Source organism: Alosa pseudoharengus, unplaced genomic scaffold, assembly GCF_046254945.1.
Source record: "Alosa pseudoharengus isolate Yale_2024_CS ecotype anadromous, Long Island Sound unplaced genomic scaffold, YU_APseudo_1.1 YU_APseudo_1.1_scf_10, whole genome shotgun sequence".
Taxonomy (NCBI): domain Eukaryota; kingdom Metazoa; phylum Chordata; class Actinopteri; order Clupeiformes; family Clupeidae; genus Alosa; species Alosa pseudoharengus.
In genome coordinates this window covers 4,921,860-4,938,912 of record NW_027468565.1, presented here as the reverse complement: position 1 = coordinate 4,938,912, position 17,053 = coordinate 4,921,860, and the positions used below count along the sequence as shown (strand labels likewise).

Below are 17,053 nucleotides of genomic sequence, written 5' to 3'. Positions count from 1 at the left end.
TTTTGAGGGACTAGTTTCTTAGCAGCGGCGGAATTATACTTGCTCCGGTTAGTAGTACTGCGCCGAAAAGTTAACAGTAAAGCGCACTCCAATGGGGATACCTAGTAGTAGCCTTGGTAATATCAGTCCGCCGCTGAGTTGCTCAAATGACTACTACCAACTTCAGGGAACAAAGTATAACTATTGCAACGCGATGCGAGGGTAGTTGTATTTCTTACACTATTCTATCAACACAGACATTAACATCGATTGTCTGGAATTTGCCTCGGGTGTACTTTGGAGTGGGTAAGACTGTTTTTAGTGGCAGGCTAACACATACCGTTGACTTGCGCTAGCCTAACCTGGATGAAAGGACTGGATGAAACGTGTTGAAAACGGTCTCCACTGATAAATATCACACTTGCTTACTTGGAAATGAGGTCCTATGTCCAAAATCCTGAACCACCCCTTTAAAGCTGCAGTTGCCAAGATATTTTTGATCATATTCACTGAAACCAACACTATGCTACGACAGAACAACATAAATCAGCCGATTTTAGAAAAAAAAACCTGCACTTCTACCTCCACCTAAAGCCTGTTATTTGTTTTGCAAAAATCCACAGCTCCCGGTTCTTCTGGTCCAATCAGAGCAGGGCTGTGTGAGATCTGACTGTCAGTCACAGTCTGGTGCGCACTGACGAGCACAAACCCGATGAGAGGGTGCTCGGTGGTAGTGGGAGGGGCATGAGAGTTGCAAACATTCCAAATTTTGGCTAAGTCCCCTCAATCTGTCAGACTTGCCAACTGCAGCTTTAACTTAAATATGCCAGACGCCAAGTAAGTCTAAGGGGCATTCACTAACCAAAGGTAAAAGAGGCAAAGCATGGTCAGAATTAGGCTGGACACCTGAATCTACTGAGTAGACTGGATGTATGAATCAACGTGAGGACTTTCGGACACTGGGGGCAAATACAATGGAAACAAACACACACACACACACACGTACTCATTTAGGTTTGCACAAAGATACTGTCATACAAACAAACCCATACATTGTCTTATGCATGCATGCATGCACACACACACACATAGGTGACTGTTGGCATAAACACTCTGTGTTGCTGAGGTACATGACTGTGGGTGGAAAATTATGTGTGTGCAGTCAAAATAAATACTTCTTTTATGGGACCACCAGACCATTAAAACCAGTGGTGTCGGTGCACACACACACTCACACACACAGATCCTTCACATCATCATTTCTAAGATGGGGAACATGTAAAGATATCTCACGATCTGACTTTATGAATATCTGGACTCTCTCTCTCTCTGATGTCTACTTGTTTTATGTTTTTGTTTTGTAATATAACTTATTAAGCCAAATGACTGCTATATCCCACTGTATGGTGGTATCACAGATGTATTTTCCACTGTGTGTGTACATTTTCAGAAGAATCAGTGTTTGTGTTTTGGAAATTAAATCTGTTGCACTATCCCGTCTCGTGAGGTGATCTACTGGCCCAGTGTGTCGGGGGGAAGCTGATGCACAGCACGTACTATACAGATATGACACCACAAAGAGTGAGACAAGTTTACATTTGTACTAAGGTGCAACTCATAGACAATATAAATTGTTTATTAAAGAGTACATTTGAAGTACATTCTATAGGTTTATTAGTTGGTAATTGAAGGAACAGATATTGGGTTCTGCCCAAAGTCGAGCAACATAAAAATAACGTAAAAGTAACAAGTAACGTAAAAAGTTACTTTCCATAGAGGGTAACTAAGTAAAGTAACGGGTTACTTTTTTAAGAAGTAACGAGTTACGAGCAAACATTACTTTTTAAAAGTAACTTCTTTACAACAACGATGAGGATAGGCACCGTAGTCACATTAAGAAAAAGGCCAAATGATCAGTTGCGTAGAATGACCAGCAGTTTATGTCTGGCATCTTATTTTGTGTATCCTCTCCATGTATCTTCCTTGATGAGATGAGAGGTTGGGGTCTTCTGGAACCCACTTCTGTGGTTTAGTTAGGATGGACCATCTTTCTTCTCATTCCTTAGGGAAAAGATTGCCCTCTAGAGGCTGCCACAGGAGATGCAACACAGAAACAGTGTCATGCTAGTGCATTTAAAGGACTGTCTAGGTCCAGTCCAAGAGTCTAGCAAAAACTGTTGGCATTCGAGCTCACCGATCAATCGAACCAATCAAATTATTCTTAATATTCCTTCCGTTCTCCTTCAGTAATGTATTGATTGGCTGTAATCGTTTACAGTCTAGCCCACTATGTTTGCTTTCCATTTACACAATTAGCTAAATGTGACAAGAAGCATTTTGGTTTATAATCACAAATTACTCCTTTAATACATTTCACCTTTAATACACCCACCTGAGTTTGTCCAATCTACAGTCTGGATCCTGCTGCAGAGAGAGCAACAGCGCCCTGCCCTGGTCACCCAGAGCATTACCAGTCAAGTCCAGCTGCTGTAGGTGTCCAGGGTTTGACCTCAGAGCTGAGGCCAGACAAGCACATCCCTCATGTGTGACGCCACAGCTAGCCAGACTACAGGGAGAGAGGGGAGACTTGTGGAGACTTGTGGAGACTAGGGGACTTGTTCTGGTTTTACATCAGAAAGACTAGAAGAGCGCTTTGTCATGGGTGTCATGGCATTTGTATACAACAACACGTTTCACTAATATGAATGGGTTTGTCAATTTGTTACTTAAAATCGTTACCTTTTACATTGTTGTACACTAAAAACTTTACAGACATTACTGTCATACTGTGTCTACTCAGGTCTATCAGGTTGTGAGTTTGATTCTAATGGCTGCCACCATTGTGCCCCTGCACAAGGTATTTAACCTCATGCAACGGTTCTGGTGCCTTGCACAAGTTTGTATGCTAAAACATTGTCCCTGTATCTCAATGCTCAAAGTGAGATGCACTGGATTAGAGATTGTTAAGGTGATGTTAACTGAGAACGCTCACCTGAGAGCCTCCAGTGTGCAGATGGCATGCTGTAATTCCTCAGACAGAAGCTTCACTCCAGAGTCACCGAGGTTGTTATGACTCAGTGCCAGCTCTTTAAGATGGGAGCCCTTGAGAACAGAGGCCACAGCTGCACAACTGCTCTTCGTCAGGTTACACTCATTCAACCTCATGAGCAAAATAAACAGACAAAGGACAAATAATGAATTTTTGAAACTTGAGTACCGTATTTGCATGTGACTATTTGACTATTTGAAATTAGCATGTATTTGTTAATTTACAGTAGCATCAAATGAGCGTCATCATTTCTCCTGCTTGTCTCATAACAGAGTTAAGTGGAATGACTTCATATTTCATATTGAAAATCAATGATAAGTATGTAATTCTCATACGTATTTTCATATGATCTCATTGATCTCATATGAAAAAGCCTAAGTACGAAGTACCTCTGTGTGTGTGTGTGTGTGTGTGTGTGTGTGTGTGTGTGTGTGCGTGTGTGTGTGTGTGTGTGCGTGAACTCTGATCATAGTGATTTCATGTGACAGCCCCAGGGCCGGATTAACCATTAGGGCAACTGGGCACTTGCCCAGGGGCACAGGACCAGTAAGGGGCCCTGGGCCCGTGGTCACGGTAATCCGGCCATGCACAGCCCGACCTAGTTCTGTGTGTAATTCTCACTTGAGTGTGTGTAGTCGGCAGTGCTGTTCTCTGAGGGCAGAGGCGAGCAGCTCCACACCGTCGTCTCCAGGCTCATTTCCACTCAGGTCCAGCTCCAGCAGGTGCTGAGGATTCTCCCTCAGGGCGGACACCATGGCGACACAGCCAGCACTGCTGATCTTATTATTGTATAACCTGGGCGCACACACACACACACACACACACACACACACACACACACACACACACACACACACACACACACACACACAACCATAATATTAGCATGATGCTATCTTAAAGATTTAATATCCACTGTGGCAAGTCAAATTATCATTCAAATTGTGCATTTCCTTTGTACAGAATAGCAATTACAGATCCAGCATTCTGTTCATACATGGGAGAATTCCTGCTAGGTCACCTGAGGGTCTCCAGTCTGCAGTCAGGCGTCCTCATGGCCTCGGTGATGAGCTCTAGGCCTGAATCGTCCAGCTCCTTATGACTCAGGTCCAGCTCTCGCAGCTCCCCTCCTCTCAGGGCCACGGCCAGAGATCTGATGTCCTTATACTTACGGCTCCCCTCAGATAGCCTGGAGAGAGTACAGAAGATAGAGAATTAGCTTGATGGCTAATATTTGTCATTCCAATTACATACATTTAATGAGTAATTACATTGGATTCAATAGTATTAATTGATTGGTAATTAAATTCAATTAATCATGTATTAATTCTCACAAGAGAGACTTGAGTGTTGATCTGTGGGCTGAGAGGAGACGTACTCCCTCTTGCCGTAGATTGTTTCCGGTCATATCCAGTTTTTTGAGCTGGGACGTTCCAGAGCTCAGTGCTTCAGCCAGTGGAACGCAACCCTCTCCTGTGATACCACACTCCGACATGCTATCAGAAAAGAGCATTATTCTGATACTAAAAACCTTATACACGCTCAGTCATGCTGTTAGAAAAGATTATTGTAACATTGAAAACATCATGCATACTTTATTTTAAACAAATGCCAATTTATAAGAGAACTCAGTGTTACACATTGTTACTTTTCAATGTAGATTTTACTTCAGGAAAAACAATAGCACTTTACAATATTCAAAAACATTTTTTAATCAAGGCCAATAGCCAATCTACTATTATCTAATAACATCCCATAATATCCACTATACACACTGAACTATTAACATTAAAGTTTACCTTAAGCTCTTGAGTTCACACACTGGATTTCTCAGTGCAGTAGACAGAGGATACATGACGGCATCTCCCAGTCGGTTTTTGCTTAGGACCAGAGACCGCAGACGTGAACCATTTGACCCAAGGGCCAAGGCCAGAGATGTACCACCTTCTTCTCCGATCTCACAGCCAACCAGTCTACAACGACAAAAACAAAGATAGTTCTGGCTTAATACATTGTATTTTTGCACCATGGGACAGAAAGAAACAGTATTTCCATACTATGTATGTCCTGTGCATATAGCTGAATTGTCAATAAAGTTGACTTTGAAGATGTCCATATCCAACTTGTTGCTATTTATATATTTCAGTGATTACCATTGTATGAGTAAATATATAACTGTTGTATATGCAGTACTACACGTGTTGAATCATGACCACATTATTGTGTGCAGTGTGCTTACCTGAGCTTCTCCAGATGGCAGTGTGGATGAGCTAAAGCACCAGAGAGCTCTGTGGCTCCTGAATCTCCCAGCGGGTTGCGGCTCAAGTCCAGCTCTCTGAGAGCCGAGGAGTCGGAGGTGAGAGCAGAGGCCAGAGCGGAGCAGCTCTCCTCTGTCAGGTCACAATCTAACAGACTGAGAGACACACAACACAGCAATTAGTCAGAGATTTACTGTATGTAAATATACAATCACACAGGCTGAGAGACACACTAGGACATCTAAAAGTTTGGTATATACTGTAAACAAACACTCATACAGGCAGAGATGGATACAGGAGGAGGTCTCTTCTGTAAGTTTGTAAGCAACACATAAGCTGAGTGACAGAACACATATCATCACTAAGTTATGTATGACTTAAGTTATGAATATCTATATGTAAATATACACCCACACACACAGATGGAGCAACACAGACCATGTCCGTACATATAAATAAATCTACACTCACAGGCTGAGGGACACACACAATATCAAGATGTTATGTGTATATTAATCTGCACTCTATAAGAATACTGTTGGAATGGAATGAATGATCTGAGGTTCTGTGTAGACACAATAGGCATTAATTAACGATTTAATCCTTAAATTCATGGACATGTTTTGGCTTTATTTTTTTGGCAAAAAACGTCACTCTTAACAGCCGCCAGTCTTTGAGAAGACATGAAATATCCACTGGAATTTTGTTTCTTTCTATTACACCTTATTAGCTAGAAATGATGCCACACAAACATTCACATGCGTGAATATTTCTAGGGCAGCCGTGGCCTACTGGTTAGCACTTCGGACCTGTAACCGGAGGGTTGCCGGTTCGAACCCTGACCAGTAGGCACGGCTGAAGTGCCCTTGAGCAAGGCACCTAACCCCTCACTGCTCCCCGAGCGCCGCTGTTGATGCAGGCAGCTCACTGTGCCAGGATTAGTGTGTGCTTCACCTCACTGTGTGTACACTGTGTGCTGTGTGTGTTTCACTAATTCACGGATTGGGATAAATGCAGAGACCAAATTTCCCTCAAGGGATCAAAAGAGTATTTATACTTATACTTATATTACATGTCTACATTCAATGCTATATAAGCCACTTCAAAAGTTTGTTTAGATCCAGTGATTCTGCCGTCATGGAAACGGAACGTCACACTTTGGTACTAGAAAAGTTTAAGTCAAATTATGTCTCAAAAGATTGGCTCTGTATTCTTCAACCTAGGGTCTATTCTTAGATTAATTTTTGTTTGGGACCAAAACAAAGTAAATCAGAGAAGTTTAACTCAGAGTTAAACCAATCTTGCTCAAAACTGCACCTATTGACATCATTTTGGTCTCAAAACAAAAATATAACATACACATATGTACAAAACACATTTATGCCAGCTCCTTTGTAGAAACATAACTCTCTCTCACTTGAGTTTTGCCAGTCTGCATCCTGGCTCCTGTAGGAATAAGGAGAGCTTCTCCAGCCCTGTGTCTCCAGGATCATTATAACTGAGATCAAGGTCTCGCAGGTGACTTGGGTTTGATCTCAGAGCTGAGGCCAGAGCACAGATCCCCACTTCTGTGATGCCACAGTCTGAAAGGCTATGAGGCAGAAACACACTCAAGCTGAAAACATTCGGATGCAATTATTAATTATATTGTAAAATCATACAATATTCATAGAATCTGAGAACAACAAATTATATGTTAATGCTCATTGATTAATTCTGAAATCTATGTTGATGATGAGCAACAAATATAACCTTGTTGAAGTAATTGACTTACCACAGCAAACTCAGTTTGCACTGCAGAGTCATAACAGCAGAACACATCTGCTTTATGCCTGAATCCCCTAAATCGTTGCCCTTTAAGTCCAGCTCTGTCAGGCTACACATCTCTGAGGACAAGGCCATGGCCAGAGCCTCGCAGCTTCTCTCAGTCAGATCACAGTCCCTCAGTCTGACACACAAACAAAATATACAGTTACTCTGTTTATTAGACACATGATGGTGTATATTCTAACGGGTGAACCCCAAAACCCTAAAACAAAACAAAAAACAGACAATTATAAAACTGAGTGAAACTCTCACTTTAATGACTGGAGTTTGCTGTGCTGAAGGGCATCAGAGAGCAGCTTCACACCTGTGTCCTTTGGCTCATTCCGGCTCAGATCAAGCACTTTCAGTCGGGATGTGTCTGATCCCAGAACAGTGGCTAAACACATACAGTCCTTCTCTGTGACCGCACACTTAGCAATCCTGCACACAGAGTGGTGTATGAAGGGACATACATTAGATTTTGACTACTACCTGACAAAGGCTGGTTAGTTGAAATGCATCAGTTTTTAGTATCACTGCAGCCAAGTCTGATCTTTTCTCATATAGACATGTGGAGTCAAAATAAGACAGCAGCCAGCAGTAACAGGGTTAGACTTTAATTCAATGCAATGAAGAGTAGACAGGATCCTATCTGCACACATACCCACAAAAGCACACACCCAGACTAATTAATTCTAAAGAACTGATAATAAATATCAAAAATAAAGCCAAAACCAATGGCATAGCAGTAAAATGACTTACAATATGAGTTAATACTAAGCAGTATCATGATGTGATTAGTAAACTTTACATCACTGTGTGTTTGGTTTTTTTCTGCCCACATACTCACATCAGGATCTCCAGCACACACTGAAGTTCCTCTACCAACACAGAGCACAGCCGCTTGATTCCCGACTCTCCAGACTGATTCTCGCCAAGATCCAGCAGTCTCAGGTGGCAGGGGTTAGTACTCAGGGCCGAGGCCAAAAGAGAAAACGCTTCCTCTGTCAGTCCGCAACTCAACAACCTGCAGGCAGTCAGAGACCAGCCATGTGTTATGTGCATAGCGTGTTAAAAAAATAACACTAATTAATCGCATTTCGTAGTGACCCAATGCAGACAGGCTACAGTGACTGAAGGAGACAGACGAGAAAGCACACCTCTTGACGAATTAGCACACCTCTTGATGATGATAATAACGCTAGCCGACAGCTTTGTCATAGTTAACTTTGCAAAAGTATTGTTTACTTAGCCAACCCTATGACCGACTAACTAACTAACCAACAAACTCCCTTACTAAGTCGACTACATTTGTTGCACACTTGAAACAAAATGTCTTCACAAGTATTTTGGAGGTGGTTCAGATGCAAAAGCCTCTAAATGCCACCTATGTCAAAAATGAGATAAAGATGGTGAGGGGATGCTCTCCACACATAGTATACGCTAATCAAATAATTTAACTTCTAAACCCACTAAATACCACTCTCTTCCTGGTCTGAAATATCGATTTATAGGCAAAACCCTATAGAAGCCTGAATTTAAATGCTCATTTAAAAGAAAATTAGTCAGACGGATTTAGAGGGTTTTGCATCTGAACCCTTCATTTATTTCCATTGCAATAACTTAACACATTACATTTCCATTTGCACTTGTACGCTGCTTTTCTTTTTCTCATTTTTCCTATTGTTTCATCTTTTTCTACTCAACTACTTGAACTGCTCTATTTCTTATCCTGGACTGCCACTTACTGGATAGAAAAGGCAACAACATAGTAATTATGTGAATAAAAATCTACATGTTTGAATGGCCAAAAAAGGACAAATCATAGGGGGTATACCATCCATTACCTTGGTGTTCGGACAAAAAAAAATCTAACAGCAGGCAGGCACTATGCTGATGCCACCAAAGGGAAAATTATAGTTAAAGAGACATTGAACTTTAAAGTCTATAATGTTGGTTTGGCTAAATTAATTGCATGCATCCATTTTTGCTATGAACATATTTTAAAAACAATTTTGGCAGATGAGTGAATCAATGAAGATGAATGTTTTTAAAATTATGTTCATAGCAAAAATGGATGCATGCGATTAATTTAGATGAATTAATCACAGAGTATGTGATTTTTTTTAATCACTTGACAGCTGTAGTATTTAGCCTTGCCAGCAAAGATTAAAGATCACCTCAGTCTCTCCAGTTTACAGTGTGGGTCCTGCAGGCCAGAACAGAGCTGCTCCACTCCCAAGTCGTACAGCTTGTTGCCGCTCAAGTCCAGCCTTCTCAGACAGGAAGTGGTTGAACACAACACAGAGGCCAACGCTGGGCAACACTCTTCAGTCAGGTTGCATTTATTTAACCTGAGAGAAGACATTTATTTAAATTTGCAGTGAGTGGCTTTAGTTTCTGTGACTTAAAGTACATGAAGGCGTTATAAATGCATTGAATTGTACCACACATTATAAATCCTCATCTGTCTACTTTTGCGTCTTTCTTCTCCTTTCTTCTTTCTTCCCATCTCTATCTCTCTACATGGCTGACACCAATCAGATGCCTAGAGGTGTCTTCTATTCCTGCTAAAAGGGATATGGGAGGAGATATAGAAGCCTCAGTGCACGCTCCACCAGACTAGCAAACCAGGCTGTCAGAAAACTGAGACCCCCCCCCCCCAAAAAAAAAAAAAAAAACTCTGGACTCTTGCTTCTGTTTTTTTGTAGCATCTATTTTGCACAAAACTCTGGACTCTGAAGTTGCTGCTGTTTTTTGTATATAGCATTTTCTTGCACTCCGACATCACATCTTTTGCATTATTGCATTTTTGCACATCTTTCTGCTCTACCACAACACATCAACACATCATTGACAGGTCTTTTCTGCAGCTTAACACCTCTAAAACCAAGGAAATGCTCATAGATTTTAGGAGAAAAGCACCTGGTTTTCCTCCACCCACCTATATAAAAGAAATCAGCATAGAGGTGGTAGAGCAGTATAAATATCTGGGTACTGTGATAGACAGTAAACTCAAATTTGACATAAACACAGACATGACTTGGGAGCATTTTATCCAAAACCCAGTACAGGCGCCCCACAGGGGTGTGTCCTTTCCCCCCTGCTCTTCTCCCTCTACACTAATGACTGCACCTCAAAGAGCCCGTCTGTAAAACTCCTGAAGTTTGCAGATGACACCACTGTCATTGGTTTGATCCAGGATGGTGATGAGTCTGCATACAAGCAGGAAGTGGAACTTAATCCTAAGATGACTGTGGAGATGACAGTGGACTTTAGGAGAAGTCCCTCCCCCCTCGCCATTCTGAATGACACAGTGTCCAATGTGGATTCCTTTAGGTTCCTGGGATCAACCATTTCACAGGACCTAAAATGGTTTCTCCACATCGACACTATCCAGAAAAAGGCCCAGCAGAGGTTACACTTCCTGAGACAGCTACACTTCCTGAGACAGAAGTTTAATCTGCCTAAGGAGCATCTGCACCTCCATCACTGTCTGGTTTGGGTGTGCCACCAAACGGGACAGGGCCAGACTGCAACAGACAATTAGGGCTGCATAGAGGATCATTGGAGCTGACCTTCACTCCATCCAGGACCTGTACCGGTCCAGGGTCAGGAAAAGGGCAGCTAAAATCTCTACAGACCCCTCACATCCTGGTCACAAACTGTTCAACCTCCTTCCCTCTGGCAGACGATACAGGGCACTGTTTGCCAAAACCAGCCGACAAAGACAGCTTCTTCCCCCAAGCAGTCACTCTTGTTGGACACTCAGTAACAGCCCCCACCCTTACACTGAACAAGTCAATCAACACTGTTCTGCTCATCTACCTCATGTGTACTTCAACCTTATAGTTACAAAAGTGTTATTAATACATGATCATTGCACTGAACTGCTTTGCACTATATTTATTTATTGCGCTATCCCTTTTTCAACTGTATATTGCATCTTGCTTGTGCCTGTTGAGGGGCCCACGACCATGGCAACCTGGACAACAAGGAAGCGATCATCCTCAACTACATTACCCTATACCATACATAGTGTCTATTTATTTATTTGCATATGTACATACTGTATTTATTCTCATACATAGACATACAGTATTCTACTACCTTCATTCTATTCTTACTGTTCTGTGTTTATTCTTTTTATTCCTTTTATGTTTTTATCCTTATATGTTAAGTGAATGTTGTACTTGCGAGCAAAGATTAACCGGAGTCAAATTCCTTGTTTGTGTACACAAACCTGCCCAATAAAGCTAATAATTCTGATAATAAATTCTGATTCTGATTGTGTTGAAGTGGCTACTTACAGGGACGTTCTGGACGCTTTGACACAGGGCAGCAGGCTGAGCAGACACTTCTCTGACCGAGCGTACTTCTTTAAGTCAAACTCCTTCAGCTCCCCTTCCTCAGAGGTCAGCAGCACAAAAACCAGCGCCGACCACTGTGCGGGCGACAGACACACCCTGGACAAACACCCCGTGCTCAGGTAACTTTGGATCTCCTTCTCCAGTGAGGGATCTTTCAACTCCCTCAGGCAGTGGAAGAGGTTGATGGTCTTCTCTGTGCCTGCATTCTTCCTGATCTTCTGCTTGATGTATCTGACCGTCTGGTCCCCGCTGGCCAGACGGCAGGTGCTTAGCTGGGGGATAAGGCATTGCAGGAGCCCCTGAGTGGCTTCCAGAGAGAGGCCCAGCAGGAAGCGGAGGAACAGATCCAGGTGTCCACTTTCACTCTGCTGAGCCTCGTCCACAATGTGTCTCTCGAGATCAGAAAAGTTCTCCACATCACAGAGATGTCTGACACACTGATCTGCATCGTGTGATCCGCGACTGGCGAAAGAGACAAACAGGAACAAAGCAGCAAGGAACTCTTGAATGCTGAGGTGGACGAAGCAGTAGACCTTGCCATGGTGCAACGGGGCCTCTCTGAAGATTTGTGTACAGACTCCCGAGTACACTGACGCCTCTTCAGCATCAATCCCACAATCTGCCAGGTGTCTTTCATAGAAGATCAGGTTACCTGTCTCCAGCTGTTGAAAGGCCAGTTTGCCTAGTTTGAGAACCATTTCCCTGTCTAGAAGCCCAGAGGCAACTGCATATTTCTCATTTCTGGTGTTTGACTGAGTGATCAGGAAGTGAGTGTACATCTCAGTGAGAGTTTTGGGAATCTCCCTTGCATTTGCATCTGAGAGTATTCGCTGTAGAACAATGGCGGAGATCCAGCAGAAGACTGGAATGTGACACATGATGTAGAGGCTCCGTGACGCCTTCACATGTGAAACCACCTCCCTGCACAAATTTGGCTCAGATATCTTCTTCCTGAAGTACTGCTCCTTCTGAGCATCGCTGAAGCCACGGATCTCCGTCAGGAGGTGCACATACTCAGGGGGGATCTTGTTGGCGGCTCCTGGTCGAGAGGTCACCCAGAGGAGTGCGGAGGGGAGCAGTGCACCCTTCATCAGGCTCGTCAAGAGAGTGTCCACAGAGCAAGCCTCTGTGACATCACACACCGCCGAGTTCTCACAGAATCTCAGGGGAGGTCGACACTCGTCCAGGCCGTCAAAGATAAAGATGATTTTGCATTTGTCAGCGTTGCAGAGCTGCAAGGCGCTTTTTTGTGTGGTGAAGTGTTCTACAAGGTTAACCAGGCTGTGCTTACTCTCCATCAGCAGGTTGAGCTCCCGGAAGGGCAGCGGGAGCAACAGATGGACGTCCTGATTGGCTCGTCCCTCAGCCCAGTCCACGATGAACTTCTGCACGGTGATGGTCTTGCCAATACCAGCGATTCCTCTCGTCAGCACAGTTCTGACATGTGCGTCTGTTTTGGATGTGAGTCTAAAGATGTCGCTGCAGTGGACTGGTGTGTCTGTTAGTGTAGATCTCTTTGACGGCATCTCGATTTGTCTGATCTCATGTTCAGTGTTCACATCTCCACCCATGCCCTCTGTGACGTAGAGCTCGGTATAGATATCACTAAGCAGACATCCTGACTCTGCTTGGCCTTCATTTACATACTCAAACTTCCTCTTCAGGAGCATCTTCAGATCTTCATGATCTTCAAGTTCATGTGTGTTTCTGATTCATACAATTAAAGGCATTTATGAGCATAGCACTGTGACATTGTAAGGCAAAATGGATGTGTGTGGATATGGATGAGATTAAAAGCAGAGACTTTTTTGTAGAAGGTTGGAAAATTTGTCTTCTTATTTCATGCAAATTTAATTGGATGAAATAGCCGAATAAATTAATGATATATTTATGGTATATTTATATATGAGACTACTCTTACATGCTTTGAGCTGAAATCTGTTGTTGTCCACCTGATTGGGGTGCCAGAGAATTTTGCCTGAAGTTGGATGGCAGGTCCATTGAGCGGTCACTCTTGGCAGAAACACAGCTCAGCACAGGTGAATGAGATCTCTCCTGCTCCCTACAAATACAGAGTAAGGTGGCGCACACACAAATAAAAACACAGTATATGAAATGGGTTTGCGTTTGATTATTTATCAGTCTTTTTAATTTATCACCTTTACAGCCAAGCTACACCTGCAGCGCAACTGAAGCGTTCAGTGTGTGGAGTGTAAACTTAGTTTTAGAAGACTGGTCTAATTTCTTTTCAATGTATGCAGTGCTCTCACATCTGGTTTAGCCAGTTTCAGTGGAAGCTAATTGTTACAGCATACTCTCCGTTAACAAACGCTTCGATTGCACGCCTAGTGTAGCTCCGCTGTTAAACTTGTGGAAACTGTCAAACAAATGAATGAATGAACGAATGAATGAACGAATGAATAAAGGCAGTTCATTACTTGCAGTGTTACTCTTACATGTTTTGAGCTGAAGTCTGTTGTTGTCCACCTGATTGGGGTGCCAGAGAATTTTGCTTGAAGTTGGATGGCAGGTCCATTGAGCGGTCACTCTTGGCAGAAACACAGCTCAGCACAGGTGAATGAGATCTCTCCTGCTCCCTACAAATAAAGAGTAAGGTGGCGCACACACAAATAAAAATTCAGTATATGAAATGGGTTTGCGTTTGATTATTTATCAGTCTTTTTAATTCATCACCTTTACAGCCAAGCTACACCTGCAGCGCAACTGAAGCGTTCAGTGTGTGGAGTGTAAACTTAGTTTAAGAAGACTGGTCTAATTTCTTTTCAATGTATGCAGTGCTCTCACATCTGGTTTAGCCAGTTTCAGTGGAAGCTAATTGTTACAGCATACTCTCCATTAACAAACGCTTCAATTGCACGTCTGGTGTTGCTCCGCTGTTACACTTGTGGAAACAGTCAAACAAATGAATGAATGAATGAATGAATGAACGAATGAATAAAGGCAGTTCATTACTTGCAGTGTTTATATATTACTCTTACATGTTTTGAGCTGAAATCTGTTGTTGTCCACCTGATTGGGGTCCCAGAGAATTTTGCCTGAAGTTGGATGGCAGGTCCATTGAGCGGTCACTCTTGGCAGAAACACAGCTCAGCACAGGTGAATGAGATCTCTCCTGCTCCCTACAAATAAGGAGTAAGGTGGCGCACACACAAATAAAAATTCAGTACATGAAATGGGTTTGTGTTTATTTATTTCTAAGTTACTACATATAATTTAGCTGCATATGTTTGTCAGTGTTATTAGTTCATCCTGAGCGCATAGGTTTGATCTCAGCTTTGGTAGGGACACAATAGGCTATTCTCTACATTTTTAGATTCAGGTTTGTAAAATGGAGTATTAGGGCCACATATGAAGAAAAATAAAATTGCCAATATTTTTGCCTTTAAAGTCGACATTAAACTTGACATTTCGACAAATAAAGTTGAAATATTATGTCGACTTTAATCTTTAATCTTTGATGTCCATCAAAACAAGTTTGGTGAGAGAGTAGCTGCCACTTAATCTGGACAGTCAGTATCAGACTCAATCAGTTGGCCGACAACTCAACAAAATGCCTTCTGTAGCCTAGATGATTTGGTGAAATTTTAGTGCAGAATTGGGTTTAGCAATAACTATATAACTAGATTTGAATGTTGAGAATGAAGACAAAAGGTCGATATTAAAGTAGACATGATATTTCAACTTTATTCTCGAAATTTCAAGTTTAATGTCAACATGTTTTTTTCTTCATGTGTGACCCTAATACTCCGTCATAGGTTTGTGTGTGTGGTTGTGTGTGTTTATTTAGAAAAGTAGTACTCTTCATCATGTAACCAAATATGTTTGTCATTGCTAATCTATCCCACGAGAAAATAAATGAATGAATGAATGAATGAAAACACAAACAGATTGCTGTTACTGTGCGAGTTCAGTACTTCTCAACCACTCGTTTGACACTGAGTGTACCTGGCCTCTGTGTCTTGAGAGCTGGATGGCCCAGAGAGACTCATGATGACACGGAATACCGGTACCTCACAGTTGAGGAAAACACATCAGACTCATGCATGCCTGTGTGTGCGGGAAGAGGGGAGTGTGTGTGCGGGAAGAGGGGAGGGGGGGGGGGGGGTAAGGTTCAGGTGGTTTAACATTTTCTTTTCTTACTGAAACACTGGTTAACACTTATTTGGACAGTCCGCCCACAGAGACGCATCACCTGATTCAAGTTTACCGTGTAAAATGTGAAATTATTGAACATCCAAACCTAACCTAAAAACATAAATTGTAGCCTACTTAAGAGTGTCAACAGATATTTTGCTGATAATTCAAGCTTCTGTAGACTATGGGCGGACTGCAGCTTCAGGTAAAAAATATGACCTGTCTTCACGACAACGACAACAAGGCAGGCTATTCTCAGCTGAAAATAATACGATAAGCCCGCCTACCTCCAAATTCAGCCTCTCATTAATCCATATTCTGATGCTAACCTAGGCTATACTGGCAATTAGGTATCCTTTCTGTTTTTAGACTAATGCTTACCGTTTAATCCTTCCCATGTGTCAGGTGTTGGTGCTGGGGCAATGTGCCCAATCCAGATAACTAAACAACAAAGTCATAAACAATCCATCAGATATAGCATAGCCTACTGTGATGCATTCTTCATTCAGTGCAATTGTTTTCTGAGAACAAATCGCCGTGGCTTACAAACTCGTTTCTTTAATGACAAGGGGAGAATCCGCCTCCTTCTCAGATGCTTTCCAAAACTCAGTTTCGTTTTCAGTGAAAGTTGGTGACGTTTGCGCTCAACAGCCAATCAAATTAAAACTCTTTCTGTGCTGCCGTAGGCTCTCATATAACTTGCTCTAGTGAAGATCCTTCAAACTGTTTCGGATATGCAAACACTGCATTTCCATTTCTGCGCATGACCCCACAACCTTAGTAAAGTCAGTTCATCATGAGCAAGTAGGCCTATAACAAGTTTGAAATGAAGATCCTTCAAACAGCTCTGGAGATATTTGATAGGCCCAGGGTGCGATTTGTAGGGGGGGGATGGTGAGGATTTCCCCCCCTCTGGTTTTCCTATCCCTACCTCTGCTAAATTATTTTTATCGTCGGGGGGGACAACATTTATCCCCCTCTGCCCCTCATATTGATTAACGCTACTTCATATAAGTAAAGCGCTGCAACGTGAGAACAGTCTAAGCTAGCCTACATAATAATCTGACATCAGAAACGCACCCTCACCGTCAGCAGAGATATTTGCTGAATGTCACAAAAAGTGTTACAGAAATTGCTTGGCATCGCTTATTCAATGGCTCTCTACCGAAACACCTGTAGTTTGCGGAGGACGAACGAGAAAGCACTCGTTTGATAAATCAGCCAGTAGTAGACAAATAACTTTTAGAAATAATCTGTACTGCAAAAACGAATGTTGGTGGATATTTAACGGGTGTTTTAACAGCTGCAAGAAATAGAAGCTTCATGGTCTTTATGTTCTGGTTCGTAAATTATTTTCATAAAACTTCAAGTTGCCCTATAACTTTACTCTCCAAACTCTTCACTGCACTGTAGGCAATTAACTGACAGTAAGGTAG

The 17,053-nt window shown here is 42.4% G+C and overlaps 1 protein-coding gene across 3 annotated transcripts; it reads right to left on the bottom strand.

The window, feature by feature from the left end:
• Positions 1–1,599: 1,599 nt before the first annotated feature.
• On the bottom strand, positions 1,600–16,199 carry LOC143142620 (NACHT, LRR and PYD domains-containing protein 12-like). 3 transcript variants are annotated; one of them, XM_076303634.1, is made up of 20 exons: positions 16,164–16,199; positions 15,999–16,058; positions 15,429–15,530; positions 14,462–14,602; positions 13,919–14,059; positions 13,384–13,524; positions 11,403–13,169; positions 9,273–9,446; positions 7,943–8,119; positions 7,366–7,533; positions 7,061–7,234; positions 6,704–6,901; positions 5,268–5,441; positions 4,828–5,001; positions 4,363–4,524; positions 4,050–4,217; positions 3,650–3,823; positions 2,972–3,139; positions 2,372–2,545; positions 1,600–2,067 (listed from the first exon to the last, which is right to left on the bottom strand). In XM_076303634.1, exons 3-20 carry the CDS (start codon positions 15,470–15,472, stop codon positions 2,061–2,063), a joined length of 4,326 nt encoding a protein of 1,441 aa, XP_076159749.1. In that variant the 5' UTR covers positions 15,473–15,530; positions 15,999–16,058; positions 16,164–16,199; the 3' UTR covers positions 1,600–2,060. The 3 variants fall into 3 exon arrangements, with proteins under 3 accessions (XP_076159749.1, XP_076159758.1, XP_076159767.1); XM_076303643.1 differs by lacking the exon at positions 16,164–16,199 and having other exon boundaries at positions 6,704–6,877; positions 15,999–16,157; XM_076303652.1 differs by lacking the exons at positions 15,429–15,530; positions 16,164–16,199 and having other exon boundaries at positions 15,999–16,157.
• Positions 16,200–17,053: the final 854 nt, after the last annotated feature.